At 31.5% G+C, this 20515-nt stretch overlaps 2 protein-coding genes across 8 annotated transcripts in view; one reads left to right on the top strand and one right to left on the bottom strand.

The window, feature by feature from the left end:
• Window positions 1-10777: 10777 nt before the first annotated feature.
• LOC111048051 (N-alpha-acetyltransferase 40) lies at window positions 10778-20040 on the bottom strand. Of its 4 annotated transcripts, none has more exons than XM_039433546.1 (2): window positions 19725-20040; window positions 10778-11576 (listed from the first exon to the last, which is right to left on the bottom strand). In XM_039433546.1, exon 2 carries the CDS (start codon window positions 11569-11571, stop codon window positions 10909-10911), a length of 663 nt encoding a protein of 220 aa, XP_039289480.1. In that variant the 5' UTR covers window positions 11572-11576; window positions 19725-20040; the 3' UTR covers window positions 10778-10908. The 4 variants fall into 4 exon arrangements, with proteins under 4 accessions (XP_039289480.1, XP_039289497.1, XP_039289471.1 ...); XM_039433563.1 differs by having other exon boundaries at window positions 19561-19746; XM_039433537.1 differs by lacking the exon at window positions 19725-20040 and adding an exon at window positions 15032-15206.
• LOC111048052 (ATP-dependent RNA helicase DDX54) overlaps window positions 20001-20515 on the top strand; it is an 82403-nt gene continuing 81888 nt past the window's right edge. For 2 of the 4 annotated variants that reach the window (XM_039433442.1, XM_039433448.1), the window contains exon 1: window positions 20022-20137. The gene's annotated coding sequence lies outside the window, so the exon portion shown is untranslated. Of the gene's footprint in view, window positions 20138-20515 lie in introns of all 4 variants that reach the window. The other 2 variants (XM_022333890.2, XM_039433433.1) reach the window with 2 other exon arrangements.

Raw genomic sequence — 20515 nt, 5'->3', positions numbered from 1 at the left:
AAGAGGCAGACAATATTATTTATAAACGGGGAAAAAGAAAATATGAGATTGGATTGGGTCATTACTGTGTCAATTTTTAGGGTTGAGAGCCCCATATTCTCATGGCTATCGAATTATTGACTTGGAAATTGATGTAGGATCTGAAGAGCTTGGAAAAAGCTTTCTAATCAAATCAAACCAAGAATCTCTTGAGTCGAGGATTATCGATTGTTTGGGCTTCACGCGTATTTCAACAATTTGCTCATACTGGAGATAGAAAGAAAATGTGGGTGTTTGGTCTTTCGTGAGCGTGAGCTATCTTCTCACTTGGAAAAAAGAGCATCTGAAGTCGGAAAATACAATTTATAAGGCGCCATTCTATTTATGTAAGCAGTGGCGAAGCGAGATCGGGAATCGAGACTGGTTGATGGTGTGGGGCCTGGTCCCGGTGGAAACGGTTTCCTGACATATTTTCAAAAGTTTTGGCGCCAACCGGGCGGCAGACCTTCCCACGCACAGGGGCGCAAGTCCGTCGCATCAGTTTCATCCCTCAGCCGATAATCCTTGCTGCTGGCTGCATCACAACCACCACGCTGCTCTGCTCCTTTCATCTCTCTCCTTTGAATGCGATTCATCCCTTGCTGACTAATGACTAATTCAAATTTTATCGGCTATCTCCCAGTAATGAATTCTCTCTTCCAAAACAAGTTGAACAGGCGATTTATTCGGCAATAAACAGGCAGGCTTTAACAGGCTTAATTCATTGCAATAAGTTGGTTTTTGAAACGCAAATAAATAAATTGAATAAAACTGCTCAAGACTTTCCTCAACACAACTTTGTTGAATGCAACAGACTTTGCATTCTGGAAATCCGCTCATGAATTCGTTTTTATGAATATTGAAGTATGAGATAGTATAATAAGTGCCGTTTGCAAAGTGCCAGTTTAAACTAAATTTCATCTTAAACTGGATTAAATCTATATCAAGTATCATTTGTTATAATGTGATTCATTTTGAGTTTAAGCCAACAGCTGATTGAATTCAGTTTAAGCTTTCACTGTGCAAACGGCCTTAAGTGTAATGAATATTTGATTTGATAAGGTGAATGAAATAATATTCAACATATTATGATATAATGATGAACCAGCAATCATGGATTCATCTATACTTATAAAATTCTTATCTCACTTACTCACTGATCACGATTTCTGGAAAACTACTGAATGAATTGCAACAAAACTTGGAATATAGCTTCCTTATATGTCCTAGGTGCTCACTAAGAAATCTTTTGGCGATATTTCAACTCTAAGGGTGATTTTTAAGGGTTTAAAGTTCGTTTTTTAGCATGTATATTCTTCTTCTCCCTATCTCTTAGTTAATTCATAATCCGGACTAAATACCACGAGAACCAATCAGAGAAGCCTTCTATTAAAAAAACCCCTGCTCTAATTAATTCTCATGAAATTTAATCCTGATTGAAATTGAACAGGCTTTTGTGCTAATGGGCCTTATATTTTCGTGTTTCAAAATCAGCTAAAAACTAAATCGAAAAAAACATGATATTCCATCAGCTGCTCCTATTTCCTTTCATGATGTCATTACATTACACAGACAAATCTATTGATAATAGATCACAAGTAAAAAATAAAGTTGTCATTTTAGATAGAAATTAAATTGAGTTACATATTAGTTTACATCCAAATTTTCTTCCCTAATCTTTTGGTTCAAGCTAAGATCAAAGAAAGAAATCATATAATGTTAGTTAATAAACAAAGTGATTGAATAAACTCTATTCAGATTTATGCAAATTCACATTGAATTGATCCCACTTTAATATGTATGATAGTAAAGTTTAGGACATGAAAAATCCACCACAATAAATGTTATACTAACTATTATGAATGGACTCTTATGTATGAATGGACTTCCATGTAAGAAATAATCAGTGGATTGGCTGCTTTTACACTTTTGGATAAGTGAAACGAAAAGTAAGCGACAGGCTATGCCAAAAATTCCAGAATAAGCAAGAGATCCATGTATATCAGAGTCATCAAATTCTGAATCAACTCAATTTGGAATTTATTCTTCAATTGCATCAAGCAAAAACAAAAATAACATGATCACTGCTAATTTGATAACTGTCAATGGGAAATATTAATTACCAATGAATAAAGTCGAGGTCGGCTCTTAAGCACGGCCAATATTCTACAAAATTCGCTGCAATTAGATTACTTTTCTACAGAGCACTTCCAACACATTAATTAATTATTTGAATGATTTGACTCTATCATTTTCATGCCAAGTTTTGGCATAATCTCAAAAACGATTGTAACAATTTTGGTACGATTTAGATTATAAATATTTCACAAAAATAATTTTATCTTCTAATTCCCGTAGCAAAGCACGGGTGCCCAGCTAGTCATCTATATAATAAGAGAGAGTAGGGTTGTGTTTGTTCATTTGTTTGTGTGTTCGTTTGTTCGCATCAAAACATGTCAACTTGTGGATTGCTAGCCCAAATTTCAATTTTCCTTCTAGATTTTTCAGAATTAATGTTCAAATTCATCTATGCTACCATACATGAAGTTCCATAGGCTACATTGTTGCAGCCCAAAGTGTGTTTTTTTATGAGGAGGTTATAATGCTGTTACAAGACTATCATTTTCGAACAGCCGTGTAGTGCAATGGTAAAACGCTAGCTTACAGAGCGATGGTTCCTCGGTTCGAATCCTGATCCTTCTCAATTTTTTTGTTCTTAATTTTTTCCCTCGAAACGTATTATTATCATTTTTTTTTTGAAGGAATTTGTTTTCATTACAATTGAACTTGGATTTTATCGAATAATTATTTTTAATGTAAAATTTTGCCACCAGTACAAATGAATTGGACATAGTCTTCAGGCTGTAGGCCTATCATTGAATTTCATAAGAAAACATGAATAGATCACAATAAAATAAGTAAAAATGTATATTCTTCAGTTCTAATGTACTATCAGACACGAATTCCCAGTGAAACGAGTATTTTAGGTATTTTGTTTGGAATTGGGAAAACATAAGGCTGCCTGATTCAAATTGAGGAGGATCCTAATCGAACAAAAATTTATTGATGTATTGGAAAAATCAATATGATTCTGTGAGGTTTTCAAGTAGTATGTATTCTTCCGTTTTCTATACTATAATAAAGGAAAGAACTAGCTTATATACATAAGGAATAGGGAATTATGATTGACGCATCATCACGTCTGAAATATACTCAAATGATTAATTTGGAATTTTGCATATAGATTCTTAATTAACCGAGGATGGTAATTTATGCCTATTTTCAGTTCTTCAAGATTTCATTACGTCAAGTTTTCAATTTGTCATGCTTTCAGTTGTTGTATAGAAGCAGCTGAATATTTCTTTTAAAAGGGACACTAGATGATAGGTATGATTGGGGATCCTATTCGAATAAAAATAACTGATTTTCTGTCGCATCAAAACCGCACCGATTTTTCAAACCGTTCAAAAGTTATTCTCATTCAAAGATACTGATAAATCATCCATCATCTTTACTATAATAATGGAAAGAGCTGGCTCATACACGTACGTGATGTAGGAAAATCATGTTTGACACATCATCACGTCTGAACTACTGTACTGTTTGATTTGAAATTTTGCATAAAGATTCTTCATTAACCGAGGATGGTTGTAGGCCTATTTTCAAATTTCGAATTTTTTATTACGTCAAGTTTTCATTTTGCAGTTTTAAAATAGACCCTTGCGAAGCACGGGTTACCTACTAGTGATCAATAATTGAATATCTGAAATTTTAAATCTAAATCATATCACAAGCAAAATGTCAATTGAATATACCGTACCGTAAGTTATCAACTATTATTGAAAATAAAATTTGAAAATATTTAGCCTATTTATTCAATACCTAATCTTATCAAGAATTTTCAAATTTAAAAGTTTTCATACTCAAACCTAATTTCTGTAATGAAAACATTTACCCAAATTTGAAAATGAAAGCCTCACGACACTGACAACAAAAAAGTATATATTGCGCTGTAATATACATTACATTCATTTCATCGGTATTCAATAATACATTATTTTTCATTTATTTCAAAATCCTTTGAATAGTATTATAATTTGGAGATTACAATTTATAATGAGAATAATTATTATAATTTGGAGAATGAAGAACATAATTTTCCTCCATATATTCTTTGTCAGAGTGGAAGGGATTATTCACGAGGAATATTAATCTCTAAACTTTCTGTAATTGAGTTTTATTATTCCAATGGAAAACCTATTCATAATTTTCATTGCAGCATCAGTGGGGCTTTGATCTGTCTTGTGAAGTCTGCTTCTTGTTACATTCGAAGACAGACTTAACCTTCTATTATGTTAATGTGAAGCACTTCTCAACTCCATTATATCGGGATTAGCTCTTAAGAATTGTAAGCATTGTAATTTATATTATGAAAAGAGTGTTAATATACGTAATCCCTTGAAAATTTCTTTACAATGTTCACGAAATGGAGCTCTGGTAATGACTGACAGCCGTTATCTACATTAAAGAGATATCTTGCGCTTGTGATGCACAACCCGAGACTATTAAGTCATATTGAATATGAGATTAAAAAATCCCAAAATAGGCCTGACGAATACCATCCAAGAAAAATAATGATAGCAATAACTATCTACAGGGTTGGTAAGAATATATTTATAAAAACAGCCTAATATTTCTACTACAAGGATAATTTGACAATTGGTTTAATTGGGAATCTACAGTAATTTGAATAAACTACTTTTCTGTATAATTTTCCAAGGCTTCAAAATTTTGATCCGCCATTTTGAATCAAACTATTAGGTATTTTTTTTTAATGGGAAGGGGGTCATGTAATACTGTACATGATTTCTATACAGAATTTCAAGAGAAAATAAATTGTGAAACCGCAAATCGATATCTCAAATACAGTTTCGGAGACATCCACATATTTAAAGATAGCCTACTGTGATAAATCACACAAATATGAAATAAATTATATTGCAAATTGAAAAACTATCGAATTATTAGTGTTCATTAAAGGCTGTGGGAGCCGCTAGAAAAAACGTTCTACTGGTGATATTTTTTTCGAATTGGATACTATCAAGTTATCAAAGTTGAAAAATGCTCAGGATTTTTTTCCCGATTATTACTTTTTGAGATATGTGCGTCTAAAGTTTACATTTTTGAAACAGATCATTCCAAATTCGGTAAGAGATAAATTCATGAAGTTTTGAGGATACATCCTTCATGGTAATTTTGATTGAATATAACAAGTCTTCAAACTATCAATTTTTGATAGGGTTATTCAATTTTTGAAATTTGACTAAAATAACTATTTATATTAAATGGAATAACTTTCCCAAAAATTGATATTTTCTGAAAAAATATTCATTTCAACAACAATACCATGATATTTTCTGAAAAATTATTTATTTCAACAACAATTCCATGAAGAAGGTTTCCTCAAAATTTTACGAATTAATTTCTAACCGAAATAAAATATCTGTTTCAAAAATTTAAACTGCTCATAATTATCTCAAAAGGTATAATCGGGAAAAGAAATTCCTGAAAAAAGTGTTTTATTTTGAAAACTTGATGGAAAACTTTTCCAAATAGAATAACTTTGAAAAATATTACAAGTAAAACGTTTTATAAGCCGCTCACGCAGTAAACACTTGAGGTAGGTACTGTAATGTCTACTCACATCTTCAACACTTTGAACAGGAAAGTTTGATGTATTAGATTCTCAATGTACTTATACCTGTTTAATTTTCGTATTATTCATTAGAAATGTATTTTTAAATGTCAATATATTTGAAACAGTTTGATGTATTGATGTGCGGATTTCGCAATTCATTGTAGAAATTTTCTACAACATCAATGGTATCAAAGTGCTGTAGAACACTTTTTTTAGACTTGAATGGTTTTATAGTTTTCTTGAAACTGGGACTGATTAGATAGAGCATATAAGAGGACCAGTGCTATGTTAAACTAGTTATAGGCAATAACTATATTACCCACAGTATAGCCATTGACTGTCACGCTTCTGATTGGTTAGCTCGGTCACATGGTACAAATCCGCCATTAATATTCCAAAGAAACTTTCAAGTCCTATCTTATAGCATTAGACATTTGAAACTTATCACTTATTTTAACGATTGGAAACATATTATGAACTTAAGATGAGTTTGATATATCATTTTCGAAGAGAAATTGATTATACTTTAATATAGACAAAAAATATAACTTTAAAAAACACTAATAAAACTTAAAACATCAATTTTCCTTCCCTCGGACTCCTCGCGTGCCACTTCTAGAGCTTTCGCGGACAACTTATTGGGAACCAGTGATCTACAAAAATATGTAGAAAGATAAATTTAAATTTTGTGTATTTCCTCATCCCATTTATTGGATCGAATTTCAAATAATCCAATTTCAAAATATTTGTTGTGGCTCAATTGAATATAACATTTTATGAAATATTTAACCATGATTAAGTGCTGATTAAAAACGTATTGACTTCTCTGATTGATTCTCTTCAGTACTGAGTACTCTACCCATAACATGTTGGTACAATAGCTATTGATATGATTTTCGAGTTGCATTATCACAAGCAGTGGTTAAGATTAGAAATATCACTAAATATAAACAATAATGGTTATGTGTGTTATTTTTCAATTTTTTGCATGTTTATTAAATTCATCAAGTAGTACTATGGCTAGAATAATTGGCTCCTCCAGAGTTTATATTCAATGTTGTGCTTTACAATATTTTCGTCAGACTTATTGGCTGAATAAAACAAACTATTTAAATGTTATGGAATCTATTGTGATGAGAATTCCATCATGCTTCTAGAAATAGATATGAGAACTTTATTATTTGTCAATGGAACAAAATTTATTACAATATCATGACACATTTTAAATGTTTTATGGTATTTTTTGGAAATTCAGCTTTCAGGTTACGTTACCTACCTTTTATTTTTACTCGCTTTATCCACGATTTACCATTTAAAATTCCAAAACTATATTGGGAATATGAAAAAACATGAAATAAATTATATCGAAGTTAATAATCACAAAAATATACTTTAATAAGTAAAAGCAAGCGATTTTACTTATAATCCCATATAAGCTCTATTGTAAAATTCAAATATTTGGTATCTTCATGAAAAAAATTCCAATGGCCATACAGTGGGTAATATAGTTACTGTAGTTATAGGCTATTGTTTTCAAACTATTACTATTTTGGCGAGTAACTGATTAACTGTCACTGATATTTTGTACTATCAATGACAGTGAGAAATCCCATTTTCTCTTGATTTTTGTCTTTATTTACTAGGTACTAATACAATAAAAACACATTATGAACCAGTGCCATGCCATACTAGTTGATGGATGCCAAACCATGTAACTTGTAGACATTCTCTCAGGTATACCGGGGTCTTATACAGGGTCTTTATAATAAGTAACCAGACTGACCTCAGAAAATTTTTTATTGGCAAAATATGTACAATTTTTCTTTAGAAATCTTCAAAGTAGTCCCCATTGGAGTCGATAACACGCTGATACCGGATTTTACCCTCTTACGTCTTATACTCTTCTATAAGAGGTAATGGTTAAATCAAGGTCTATAGAAAGGCTTACTGTATAATGAACATTGTGTCAAACTAGTCATGATAGTGCGGAATTCCATATATTTGACAGAGCGAAGTGAGGTCTAAGATTCAAGTCGACGGTTTGACATTTCTCTTGATGTTTAAATGTTTATATGTTGCGCATTTACGGCGAAACGCGGTAATAGATTTTCATGAAATTTGACAGGTATGTTCCTTTTTTAATTGCACGTCGACGTATATACAAGGTTTTTGGAAATTTTGCATTTCAAGGATAATATATAAGGAAAATAGAGCCTCCTTCATACGCCAATATTAGAGTAAAAATCAGACAATAGAATTATTCATTGACCGAGCGAAGTGAGGTCTAAGATTCAAGTCGACGGTTTGGTATTTCTCTTAATGTTTAAATGTTTATAGGTTGCGCATTTACGGCGAAACGCGGTAATAGATTTTTATGAAATTTGACAGGTATGTTCCTTTTTTAATTGCGCGTCGACGTATATACAAGGTTTTTGGAAATTTTGCATTTCAAGGATAATATAGAAGGAAAAAGGAGCCTCCTTCATACGTCAATATTACCGTAAAAATCAGACTATAGAATAATTATTTACTAGCCGTCAGACTCGCTTTGCTCGCCATATCCGTCTAGCCATGGGGCTCCGCCCCGTGGACCCCCGACTGGATCGTCCAAGAATGAGATCAGCAGGATCGCTTCGCTCGCCTGCATTTTTCATTTGGGAATTTTTATCATATGTTAGGACAATCCAGTCGGGGTTCCAGACTAAACGGCTGGCTAAACGGATATTGCGAGCGAAGCGAGCCTGACTGCTAGTAATATAATATTCCCAGGATAGAAGTAGCAGTGCCAAATCAATTTTTCCGCGATAAATGCATTTAAATCTTCAACTTGGTGCCAACCTAACAAAGTCAACTCAACTTAATGCCAACCTGACAAAATTATTAATTTAGTTGCCAGTTAACAACTGTTTCGAAGAGGTACTCTATCTAGATTATAGTTCTATAGTAACATATGATATGGAAATTTCAATTATAATTAAGAGATTGGGAGAAGAAGAATATACATGCTAAAAGACGAACTTTAAACCCTTAAAAACAACCCGTAGAGTTAAAATATTGCCAAAAGATTTCTTAGTGCGCCTCTAAAGGGCCAACTGAACATACCTACCAAATTTGAACGTTTTTAGTCCGGTAGATTTTTAGTTATGCGAGTGAGTGAGTGAGTGAGTCAGTCAGTCAGTGAGTGAGTGCCATTTCGCTTTTATATATATATAGATCATAAACCAGCTGACAAGTGATTGCACAGATGTGTGGAGAAGTCTACTGTTCACAGAACTACTAGTATCTAAAATAACATAGTATTGTCTCTCGAGGCCATTAGCCGTTTTCACACCAATATCTCGCCGACACGACATACAGACAGGATTAACTCTGATGGACAATAAAATAGGAGGCTGCGGTTAATAACTGCGCGAGGTCTACTGTTCACAGAACTACTAGTTAATGATCTTTTAATTGGTTGTGTAACTTTCAGTTATTGTCTTTATTAACTATGCTTTGATGAAAGATGAAATAAGAATATTTTATTCTATCCAATTTCCCATGTAATGATTTGATGAGTAACAGCAGCTTGTGAAGAGTTATCAATCATCATGTGATTAACAATATCATCTGATTTGTCACTTTTGAAGTACTAGTGTATTTCAATCATATTTCAAGTTTTTATAAGAAAAACTTTTCACATTTAATTGTGACAGACAACTTACAGTTGAACTTCAACATACCACTAACATAACCTTTTTAATCTAATCAAAATTTCCAAGTGAATTTCATTATTTTTAGTTTTAAACTGTCACCAACAAAATTGATTGTATCATTTTTTTATATTTTTACTACCAAAAATTGATTGTGTCACCTTTTTTTATAATTTCAAACACATTCCGAATGAGCTTAAAAATTCTCAGACGCATAACAGAAGTCATCAACAAAATGGAGTCACCACAGAAACAAGTGAATGAAAATCTTAAAATAAATGCACATAAGAAATCGATCAAAGTGAATAATAAAAAAGTTAGTGAAGCAGAAGATAAGAATAAAGATGATGAAGAATATGAATATTTGAAATATTTTTTTAGTTTATACAAACTTTTGCCACGTTACAGGAAGAAGCGAAGCATTTTTACGATTCCTCCACAAACCAGGCATATAGTATTGCCAAGTGGATTGCAATATGGGCCTCAAATGATTTCATATTACGAGTCTCCAGAAAACTGGAGTACACTGAGTTTAATGAGCGAAAATATTTAACCAGGTGTAGGCCTACTTTTGAAACCAAACTGAAAAGAACATTTAATTTATATTAAACGATGACATTAAGTAAGTTCAGTCGAACTTTTGAGTCAAAGAGAATGTATTATATCTTTAACTCTAATGTACAAATTCAATCAAAAATTCACTATGTTATGAATGTACGTTCAATAAAATTTACATCTTAATAATTTTAATGTCTGCTGTTTTTATTTTCCTACCATAGAACGTTTTTCTCATTTTTTTCAAATAAAAGTTTTATTCACAATTATTATAGTTTATTTGAAAAAAATTACAATTTTTCAGTTCAAGGAGCTCATTCAATGCTCAAAATTTAATTTCAGCTTAGCATTAGAAAATTGAATACCGTATGCTAGAGGTTTCGTGTAAGAATTGAATATGGATATTGAGCCAGAAAGGCAAAAATAATGTTTAGCTTAACAGGGATTCACAACCTATAAACATGGAGTGGGCCTCATTAATGGCCTATTTTTTCTCACGGGCAGCACAACAGAATTATTAAATAAAAAGTGTTTAATCAAAAACCATTATCAAAAGTTTGACACTTTGGATAAAATATACCCGAGACTAGTCATATCTGAAATAAAATAATACAATTAGTGGTACTGCCTTACTGGAAGTTCTTCACATATAAAGTAATTCTTCAACAAAAAACTGATAGTGTTGTGAATGCAAATACCTTTCAATACTCCCCTCTTGAGATACTAATTATGAAACAAATGTTATAATCTCAAAAGCAGGATTCTAACTTATGGACTTGAAGGAGTTATATAATTTGAATTCACAATAAAAGAATTAATTTGAAAAAATACCAATTTTATTTTTATAAGCTTTTTTCCATGAGCTCAACAGCGCTCTTGTCTCAAATTAAATTGCAATAATTCAATGAAGTGTATTACGAGTACTTAAATTACCTATCAATAAATTCAAACTTTTTCATCAGTAGGATCAGTCTTCGGTTTACTTAAAATTACGTAGCACTTTCGTTCATCTTCATCGGGAGATGTTTCATCAAGTTTAAAACCGAGAGCATAGAAGAATTTTAGAGCTTCATCATTTTTCTTGAAAACAGTCAGTATCACTTTTTCCATTTTATTAGCAAACCCTATTCTTTCCAATACATTCATGATGAACTTACCTAATCCTAATCGGCGAACATTGGCTTCAAGTTGGATTTCATAACAATATAGAACAGGCTCTCCATAGTCCATATCAAATCTAAAATGAGAGAAAGCAACTGGCTCACCCTTAGCAGAGGTGGCAATCAAGTAATACGCTGAAACATCAGTCATTTCTTGCTTTTTCTTCTCAAAGTCCCACCCCCATTCGCTCTCAGTATACATTTTCTTCATATTCTTTTCTTCCAAACCGAAAAGCCACTCCCACATCTCTGGATCGACTTCAACTGATCTCTTGCAACTAATTTTGAATTGTCCATCATCATTTTCATATTTGTGAAACTCTTCAAACGGTGCTAGAGGATTTTTCTGGCGTTTGGCTTTGATGACAAGCTTCTTATCGAATGTCTTCTGTTTCCTACTGTCGTTTTTCTGTTGAGCAGCTTTCTTCTGCTTTGTAGATAGAACCATCTTGTCTGGAAAATACGAAACAAAAAATTAACTAGAGTCAAACGTTTTTATTTGCAAACAAAGCAATCACTGATGTAGGTTCTGTATTGAATTAACTTGTGAAATGATTAATCTAACAACAAAACTTTTCATCTTTGCCAACTGTTGATGATATTTATATTTCTTCTGTTCTAACCAAAATTAAATTTTCCAGCTTTAAGTCCTGTATAAGAATGGAAGAGCAATATTTACTGGCACATCATTTCAAGTAATTGATAGATATTTAGATTTTTCTAATCTACCAGCCAAATAATGAATTCAGTTGATGTTGAAGAAATGCAGTCGGACGAGAGCTGTTTGCAATGCCATGCAATTGCATGGTTATTCTTTAGTTCTTCCACACTTGTTTAAGCCTTGCGCAAACCTGTGCAAGTCACATGACGGCAGCGGGAGCGTGAGAATTATCAATCAGTGGTTGAAATCATGGCCGTCGCCATTATGCGCAAAGCTCAAAACTGGTGATTAAGATTTAGTGTAAGGCTTTTAAATAATATTTTGATCAACTTAAAACTAGTTTTAGCTTGCTAGACACTACCATAGAATAAGCATACTCGAGAAGACACTTCATTAGCATGTCAAAAAATAAAGCATGAATTCTTTACTATCTGAAGTGGTACTAGAAAAATGTAGTTTATGTGTTTTAGGGCCCTAATTACAAAGTCGTAAATATTTGAACAACTTTTAGATTGGAATCAAAGAATTGATTGCTTATCAGACTACAAAATGATTTATTAAAAATGAACAAAATAGAACGATGATTACAGATTTGGTCAGATATATAATAATATAATAAGTTATATAATTGTGTATTGGTGCCCTAAATAGCGTCACATTCTTAACAACACAGAACTACGTGGAATGAACGGACAATGTACAATAAAATTACGGACAGTGTGTCCTATCCGGCGAACTACTCGTCTATCCGACGGTACTAACAGAAGTCATAACATCACTCTAGTAAAAAATAATATACATTTCGCTTGAACTTAAAATCTTCATTGAACTAAGGGATATTACCTTTTTGTCAACCTTTGATTTGCCTTTTTAAACCATGATTGTCAATCAAAAACAATAGGGTAGGAATAAAATACTACCCGGTTTTCTGTAGTTACTGTTCGCTCACGTGATTAGGCTACGGCAATCAAAAGGCCTAGTTGAAGTATAGGTATTGAAAATTGTAGTATGACAGAGGAAACAAGAGCAAAGACAATTTTATACATTTTTTTTATAACTAATTCTTATAAGTATAAATTCGAAAAGGTAAGATCAATGATAAAGTGTTCAAAACTGCTAATATCTGGAATGAATACCTTCAAAATGAGGATATTCACAAACAGCATGCATCAAGTGGTGATCCTAAGGGTGAAATCACCTGATCTTATCTTAAATATTTCAAGCAGTAGGCTATCCTCGATCCAGCATCCGGCGGGCAGCTGGGATGTTGGATGTTTCAAGAATGATAGTTCAAAGAATATTCAAGAAGAATAGCTTTCGACCTTTTCAAGAGTTGAATGAAGCTGATTCTGTTTCAAGGATGCAGTCTTGCCATTGGATCTTAGCACAAGATTGTGTTTCAAACATTTTATGGACAGATCACAGATAAAAGTACGTTCGTTCACAAGAACAGGTGCTGTAAATTTCCACAATACACATACATGGACCTTTCATTTTCACTGTAAGAATAAATGGTAAAGATTTTACGGACTAGTGAGCTTCCTCATTTTGAAGGTGTTCATTCCAGATATTAGCAGTTTTGAACACTTTATCATGGAAATGAACTGAATTTCATGATAATGAACGCTAACACTTCTCTACTAGACAGAGTTGATACATATCATGCTAATGAACTGGAAAGCACACTGAAAACTATACTGAAAATAGGCTGAAACATATACTTCTTGTTATTTTATTCAGGATTTATGGTGCAGGAAATAATGCAAGTTATTGAGAAAATCATTTCATTGTAGAATGTTGAAATGTTGATTAGAACGTGTGAATATTGTCAGAGAGAAATCAGGTGATTTCACCCTTAGGATCACCACTTGATGCATGCTGTTTGTGAATTTCCTCATTTTGAAGGTGTTCATTCCAGATATTAGCAGTTTTGAACACTTTATCTTACCTTTTCGAATTTATACTCATTCGAAAGCTTATGAAATGAAGAAGTTTTTGTAATATTGAAACCACTATAATTACCCGGAGAAAAATCGAGAAAAAATTGTTTGAAATTTGACTTTGAATTTGAAGAATATAATTTTTTCAAGTTGGAGCCCTAATAAAAAACTACAAAATATGTAACAACAAATAAAATTACATTAATCTTGTTTCAAATGTGTTTTTCTTTCCAACAATACCCTTGGAATTGAAATTCACCAGTAGTTTTCGAGTTATTGAGTATTTAATGACCTATTTGTAGGCATATTCTGAAAATATCGAAAAATCTATATAGGCCTATTTCGAAAACCAAGGTCGATAGGAAAAACGTTTACTGAACATTTTTTGTCAGAAATGTTGAGTAGAATCTATGGTCAACGGCTGTTACAATCTTGGTGAGACACTCTGTATATAGTCAATAAGTAAATGGTTCAAATAGCTTACAAAACTATCAGATGATTAATAATTTCTTTCCATTTAGTATATAACTTGTATTTTTAATATTATTTGAGGATTTATTTTTCATTTTCATGTGCAATAGAATAATTGAATTATCATTGATAAATTAGAAACTGACATCGTTAACATCCTAACAAATAGCATACGGTACTAAAACTACATAGCTATTATAAGTAAATTGAATAATTACAATCTTGAAAAAAATTACAATTAACACTTTAAAATTGATGACCTATATAGCGTTGGCCGGCTAAATTCTAGTCTTTGCCAACATACCTGTCATCAAATTTTTGGTTGGAATTAATCTAGAAACTTCTTATGTTTTTTGATCACAAAAATTAGACAACGTCTAATTTGATGACAAGAAGTTGAGAAAAGGGCCTACTGTAAGTCAGTAGGCCTATTCATATAAATATGGTAAGTTATAGTAAGTGAATTAATTTTGGAAAATATACGATAAAGTATTTTACCTTTCTGACCATGATTTTTTGTTTTTGTCTCTTATATACCGTAGATAATAGCTATTATTTTAAATGCTTTACTATATGTACCGGTATAAGAATAATTCCCGCTCAAATTTCCAAACAAGAGCCAACATAACCTCAACTTATTGGAATTGGAATAGCACACTTTCCAAGATAAATTGATCTTTTAATTTTAATTAACATATCAATCTACAATAAATTTCAACACTTTAATAACTGATGAAGTTTCAAACTATTCTATCATACATTACAAAGATTACTTGCCTACAAATAATGAGGATAAACCTTTTTATAAGAAGTAAATTTAAATACATTATACTTACATTGAAAACAATGTGAACAATATTATATGAAATATAAATATGTAAAATTCTATAACTGCATTATGTAAATAGATTTCTGATAAAACGATTATTTGAAAAACTTTAATCTCAGAACAGAAACAGATTTTAAAATTTCAAAATAAGATATTTATATTTATTATAACCTTACCTTTGAGCGTCTTCAGGGATACACTGCTCCAATGACTCGAGTGACTCGAGCTAGGTGACCCGCGTTTCATGGGAGCTTTTGACAGTTCATCACCCGGTCGCCATCTTTGATTTTTCTAGCCCGGGTCAGGAATCGTGACCCGACCAAATAGTACGGGCTACGAAGTTTAGCTCGAGTCACCCGGAATCGGAGCGCTCCTATTGGTTGAAAGTTTCGCGTCGTCTGCTCTGGTCTGCAGTCAAGTAAACAACACAACTAAATGCAAATATGGAGGATTATTACGAATACAAACATGAGTTTGTTTTTGAAGGCATATTTTATAAAATAATTGGAAAGGAGAAAATTCACACATTATTGGCTGGTAAGTTTATTAATTGCATTTTTGACAATATTATTAGTTTAGTATAACTATTATATTAAAATATATTTGTGCTCATGACGTGATCTACGGTATCCAAAACTGTTACAGTAGGCTTTTTAGTGTTCATCAAGGAAATTGTGAATAATAAAATAAATAATATAATATTTTGTTAATATTATTCTGTGTGGTCATGAAAGTTATTGATCCATTTAAATAGCATTGAAATATTTACTTTTGATTTTGGCTACTTCTTAGATTTTCATAGCTGTTTAACCTCAATACCTATTCGTATTTTGTTTATGGCATAATTTATTAAAAAATAAATAGAATTTCATTATCAAATTTCAGAATACTTAATCGGCTAAACATAAACTTAAACCTAATAAACTTCACTCATTTTCATTTCATTGAAAAGTTTGTTATTCTATGGAATAGGCCTATGCATTATAAAGATTATAAAAATTATCTCTTGCTTTCTATAAGAATAATTTTATTTGCTATGCAGGTCCTCTGCATTTCATAAAGATTGATTTTAATTTAAATTTAATAGCTCAAGTACTGAAACTTTATGATTTTTGTTTTACAGGCAGCTTGGACTTCTTCCAGTCCTATCTGAAACAAAACTATGGCCACATCGAGATGGCTGGTTTAGCAGCAGGTAAGGCGCTTTTATGCAATCCTCTTATAATATAATTTCTATCACATACCGTAATAACGATTAGTGATAGTAGTCACATTGGTATAAATAATTTTACCATATTCTGCTGCTATTTTTTGTAGATACTGTGATAATTTACGCCAAGCTAAAAACTTGGAGCTTTTACATTAGAGTTGTCATTCAAAGTTTTCAACAAATTATGGCAATATGTTAAAATTACAGCAAAATTGCTTCCTCAACTTGTAAAAATCCCTCTATCTAACATGATTTTTGTTTTCCATACATTCTAAACACTCAGAAAGTTGCCAACAAAATTTTCCTTCATTACAAGTCCATGCTTTCTTAGCGAAAATTTTGACAGCTCTTGTTGCTCTACATTGTTTGAGAACAGCAAATTTTTAAAGATAATCAACAACTTTTTTATAGAAGAATCTGTGAAAACTTTGGTGTATAATATGCAGCTTTAAACCCATTGCATTTTGAAAACTTAAACCAAGCTACTCCACAATTGAAAGAAGTCTGTCTTTTCGTCAATACTAAAGAAGATACAGAGAAAAACATAGAAGACTTACAGTATAGAGAAATCTCTAAAACTGTGAGACGAATAAAATGTTTAGGAAAATTTGTAACCTTTAATTTTTCCTAGGATAGTCAGTATTTGATTAACATTGGTGTTGCTATCCTTTTGCCAGATTTTTTACAATGTTGAAAAATGATCAATAATTGTTAATTATTAACAAAATTTTCAATCTAATTATGCAAGTGTATTATTTATTGAAAAGTAAATTCACTTGATGAGTAGCCTACAATAATTGATTGTTCTAAAGAAGAATGAACAGTTACATAAGATATACTGGTATCAGCTATAAAAGGCAGAGAATCGGCAACGTTGTTCTTCTATATTACTCTACTGCCAATATAACGTGACCTCACTATAGACGCGTTTCTTCTATGTTATATGTGATTATAACATAATTTGAGCTACTCTTCCGGTGTAATTTAATCAAGCTTCTGTAAGATTTTGTAGCCAAGCTTGAAGTTTCCTTCAAAAGACAACTTCAAAAAAGTGGCACTGATACAGCCTGTTTGAGAGTGATTTATAACATATTGAAAATTAAGAACTACAATGTATTTTGCAAGCACCACTGTATATAGACTGCACTACTTGTAATTATAACATAATGCTTAGTAGACCTACCTTATGGAAGTCAATCATGTTCACTACTTAATGATGTTTTAATATCATTGTTTTCTTCATGTTACAGAAGTCACCACAGAGGGTCATGTGTGGACTACTGAAGCAACAAAAGTGAAATTTATTTGGGATTAAAAGTTAACAGACCGTTGTGCAACCCGGTGATAATCTTGTATTAAAGGAAGTTCTTATGTAGCAAGCACAAGTTATGAAGTTGGTAAAGGCTATTATTATTAATTACATCAGATGACTTTTGTTGCTGCAAGGGTGTTGACCATGTTCATCTACTGAAGCTGCAATGACATCCACTATCTCATAGAATGTTCTATGAGCAGTACTTTGAGAAAAATTATATCTGTCATCAGCAGCTAAGAATGTCTCTGGTTTGCTCAACATCCAAACTGTAAAAAGTATTTTCTCCTCAAGAGGTATTTTTATATTTGCAGGCTGATTAATTCTCCTTCCTATAACTTCTAAGAGCACCTAAAAATGTTGATGTTAATCTTTGTAAAATTGGAATTTAATAAAAAAAAAACAAACAATCCACCAATTTTCGATTTGAAATACACCATGTTTGGTTTTTCGTATGGCCTATATCTTACAGTACCTCTATTATACGCTCATATGGCCCACCGCAAAGTAGACCCACGCTAATCCACGAAAAGCAACCCACGCCGTGGGATGTTTTGTAAACCATTGCTATAGAATTATTCATAATCAATCAGCTGACAAGTGGATTATTCATTGCATGTATTACACAGATGTCTGGAGAAGCTTAGCAATAGTTTACAAAACATCCCACGGCGTGGGTTGCTTTTCATGGATTAGCGTGGGTCTACGTTGTGGCGGGCCTATAGTTGGGTCTAGTCAACTATGACCATCCTATAACTGAAGACGTGATCGATCTATCCAGGAATGCCTGGTCATTGGAAATAAATGATAATAATTTGAAATAGTCTACAGCACTGATTCCATCATAAAAAATGATATAGTCAATTTCGAATAAAATAACAAACCAGTTACTTGAGATGAGTAACAACTTGAGAGAAATGGTGCAACAACAGAAACTAGTCTCTCAAAATGTTTTTATAAAAATTTGGTTTAGAAAATGTAATGTTGGCTCTATTTCTAAACTCATTTTGGTTCTTTTAAAATGTTGAAAAATCTATATAGGCCTATCTCGAAAACCAAGGTCGATAGGAAAAACGTTTACTGAACATTTTTTGTCAGAAATGTTGAGTAGAATCTATGGTCAACGGCTGTTACAATCTTGGTGAGACACTCTGTATATAGTCAATAAGTAAATGGTTCAAATAGCTTACAAAACTATCAGATGATTAATAATTTCTTTCCATTTAGTATATAACTTGTATTTTTAATATTATTTGAGGATTTATTTTTCATTTTCATGTGCAATAGAATAATTGAATTATCATTGATAAATTAGAAACTGACATCGTTAACATCCTAACAAATAGCATACGGTACTAAAACTACATAGCTATTATAAGTAAATTGAATAATTACAATCTTGAAAAAAAATTACAATTAACACTTTAAAATTGATGACCTATATAGCGTTGGCCGGCTAAATTCTAGTCTTTGCCAACATACCTGTCATCAAATTTTTGGTTGGAATTAATCTAGAAACTTCTTATGTTTTTTGATCACAAAAATTAGACAACGTCTAATTTGATGACAAGAAGTTGAGAAAAGGGCCTACTGTAAGTCAGTAGGCCTATTCATATAAATATGGTAAGTTATAGTAAGTGAATTAATTTTGGAAAATATACGATAAAGTATTTTACCTTTCTGACCATGATTTTTTGTTTTTGTCTCTTATATACCGTAGATAATAGCTATTATTTTAAATGCTTTACTATATGTACCGGTATAAGAATAATTCCCGCTCAAATTTCCAAACAAGAGCCAACATAACCTCAACTTATTGGAATTGGAATAGCACACTTTCCAAGATAAATTGATCTTTTAATTTTAATTAACATATCAATCTACAATAATTTCAACACTATAATAACTGATGAAGTTTCAAACTATTCTATCATACATTACAAAGATTACTTGCCTACAAATAATGAGGATAAAGCCTTTTTATAAGAAGTAAATTTAAATACATTATACTTACATTGAAAACAATGTGAACAATATTATATGAAATATAAATATGTAAAATTCTATAACTGCATTATGTAAATAGATTTCTGATAAAACGATTATTTGAAAAACTTTAATCTCAGAACAGAAACAGATTTTAAAATTTCAAAATAAAGATATTTATTATAACCTTACCTTTGAATTTTGAAGCAGCTTGATCTCACATTTCTTTATTAGAACACATAGAATACATCAACCATAGATAGACATAGAACTATATTTCTATCACAATAACTGTTCCTATGAAATTATAATTATTATATTCCAAGTTCATTTTTGTCACTGTTATCAATTCAAATTTTGTTCTTGCTAGATTATAAATTCAATATTTTGAACAATTTTACCAGTTCACATCTTTTCCAATATGTCATGCTATGAGAGTCTTCTTATTACTTTATCATCTATTCACGCTTTTCATTTTCATTTCTCTGTCTCTGTTTGTAGGTTATGTTGTGAGAATATACATGTGGCCTTATGATGTGTTGATTAATTTATTGATTTAAATTATAATTTGAGGAATAAAAACTTGGTTCTATCTATTCATCAGAGTAAGTATTCATCTTTATACTATAATCGTTTTTCAACTATTCCGAATAATATTAATATTATGATTTTCCAATATTACCGTATATTGTCTAGCTCTAGCCTTTCAATTCTAGGATCTAGGGTTTTTACCATTTTTATAAATCATTAATTGATGTTAATGTTTTCAATACTGGTTAAACTCAATATTAATATATCAATATTTAAAGTCCATTCGTCGTATTTATTAGTCTATTAGGTGATCATGTAATATTTTTTTAGTTCAGTAAAAAAGTTTGTAAAGTTTTAAGCTCTATTTTTAAAAACAATTTTATATGCCTTTGTGGATTATTTATTATAGTTAACTAATTTGGGTCTGATCAAATAATATTTTATTTTTAAGA

Source organism: Nilaparvata lugens, chromosome 1 (genome assembly GCF_014356525.2).
Source record: "Nilaparvata lugens isolate BPH chromosome 1, ASM1435652v1, whole genome shotgun sequence".
In the NCBI taxonomy this organism is placed as follows: Eukaryota; Metazoa; Arthropoda; class Insecta; order Hemiptera; family Delphacidae; genus Nilaparvata; species Nilaparvata lugens.
The sequence above is the reverse complement of the archived record's forward strand: the minus strand, read 5'-3'. Positions and strand labels throughout refer to the sequence as shown.

Bases quoted from the DNA above. Each gene is read 5' to 3' on its own strand.
- LOC111048051 (XM_039433546.1), bottom strand. From the start codon at position 11,571: ATGGTTCTATCTACAAAGCAGAAGAAAGCTGCTCAACAGAAAAACGAC.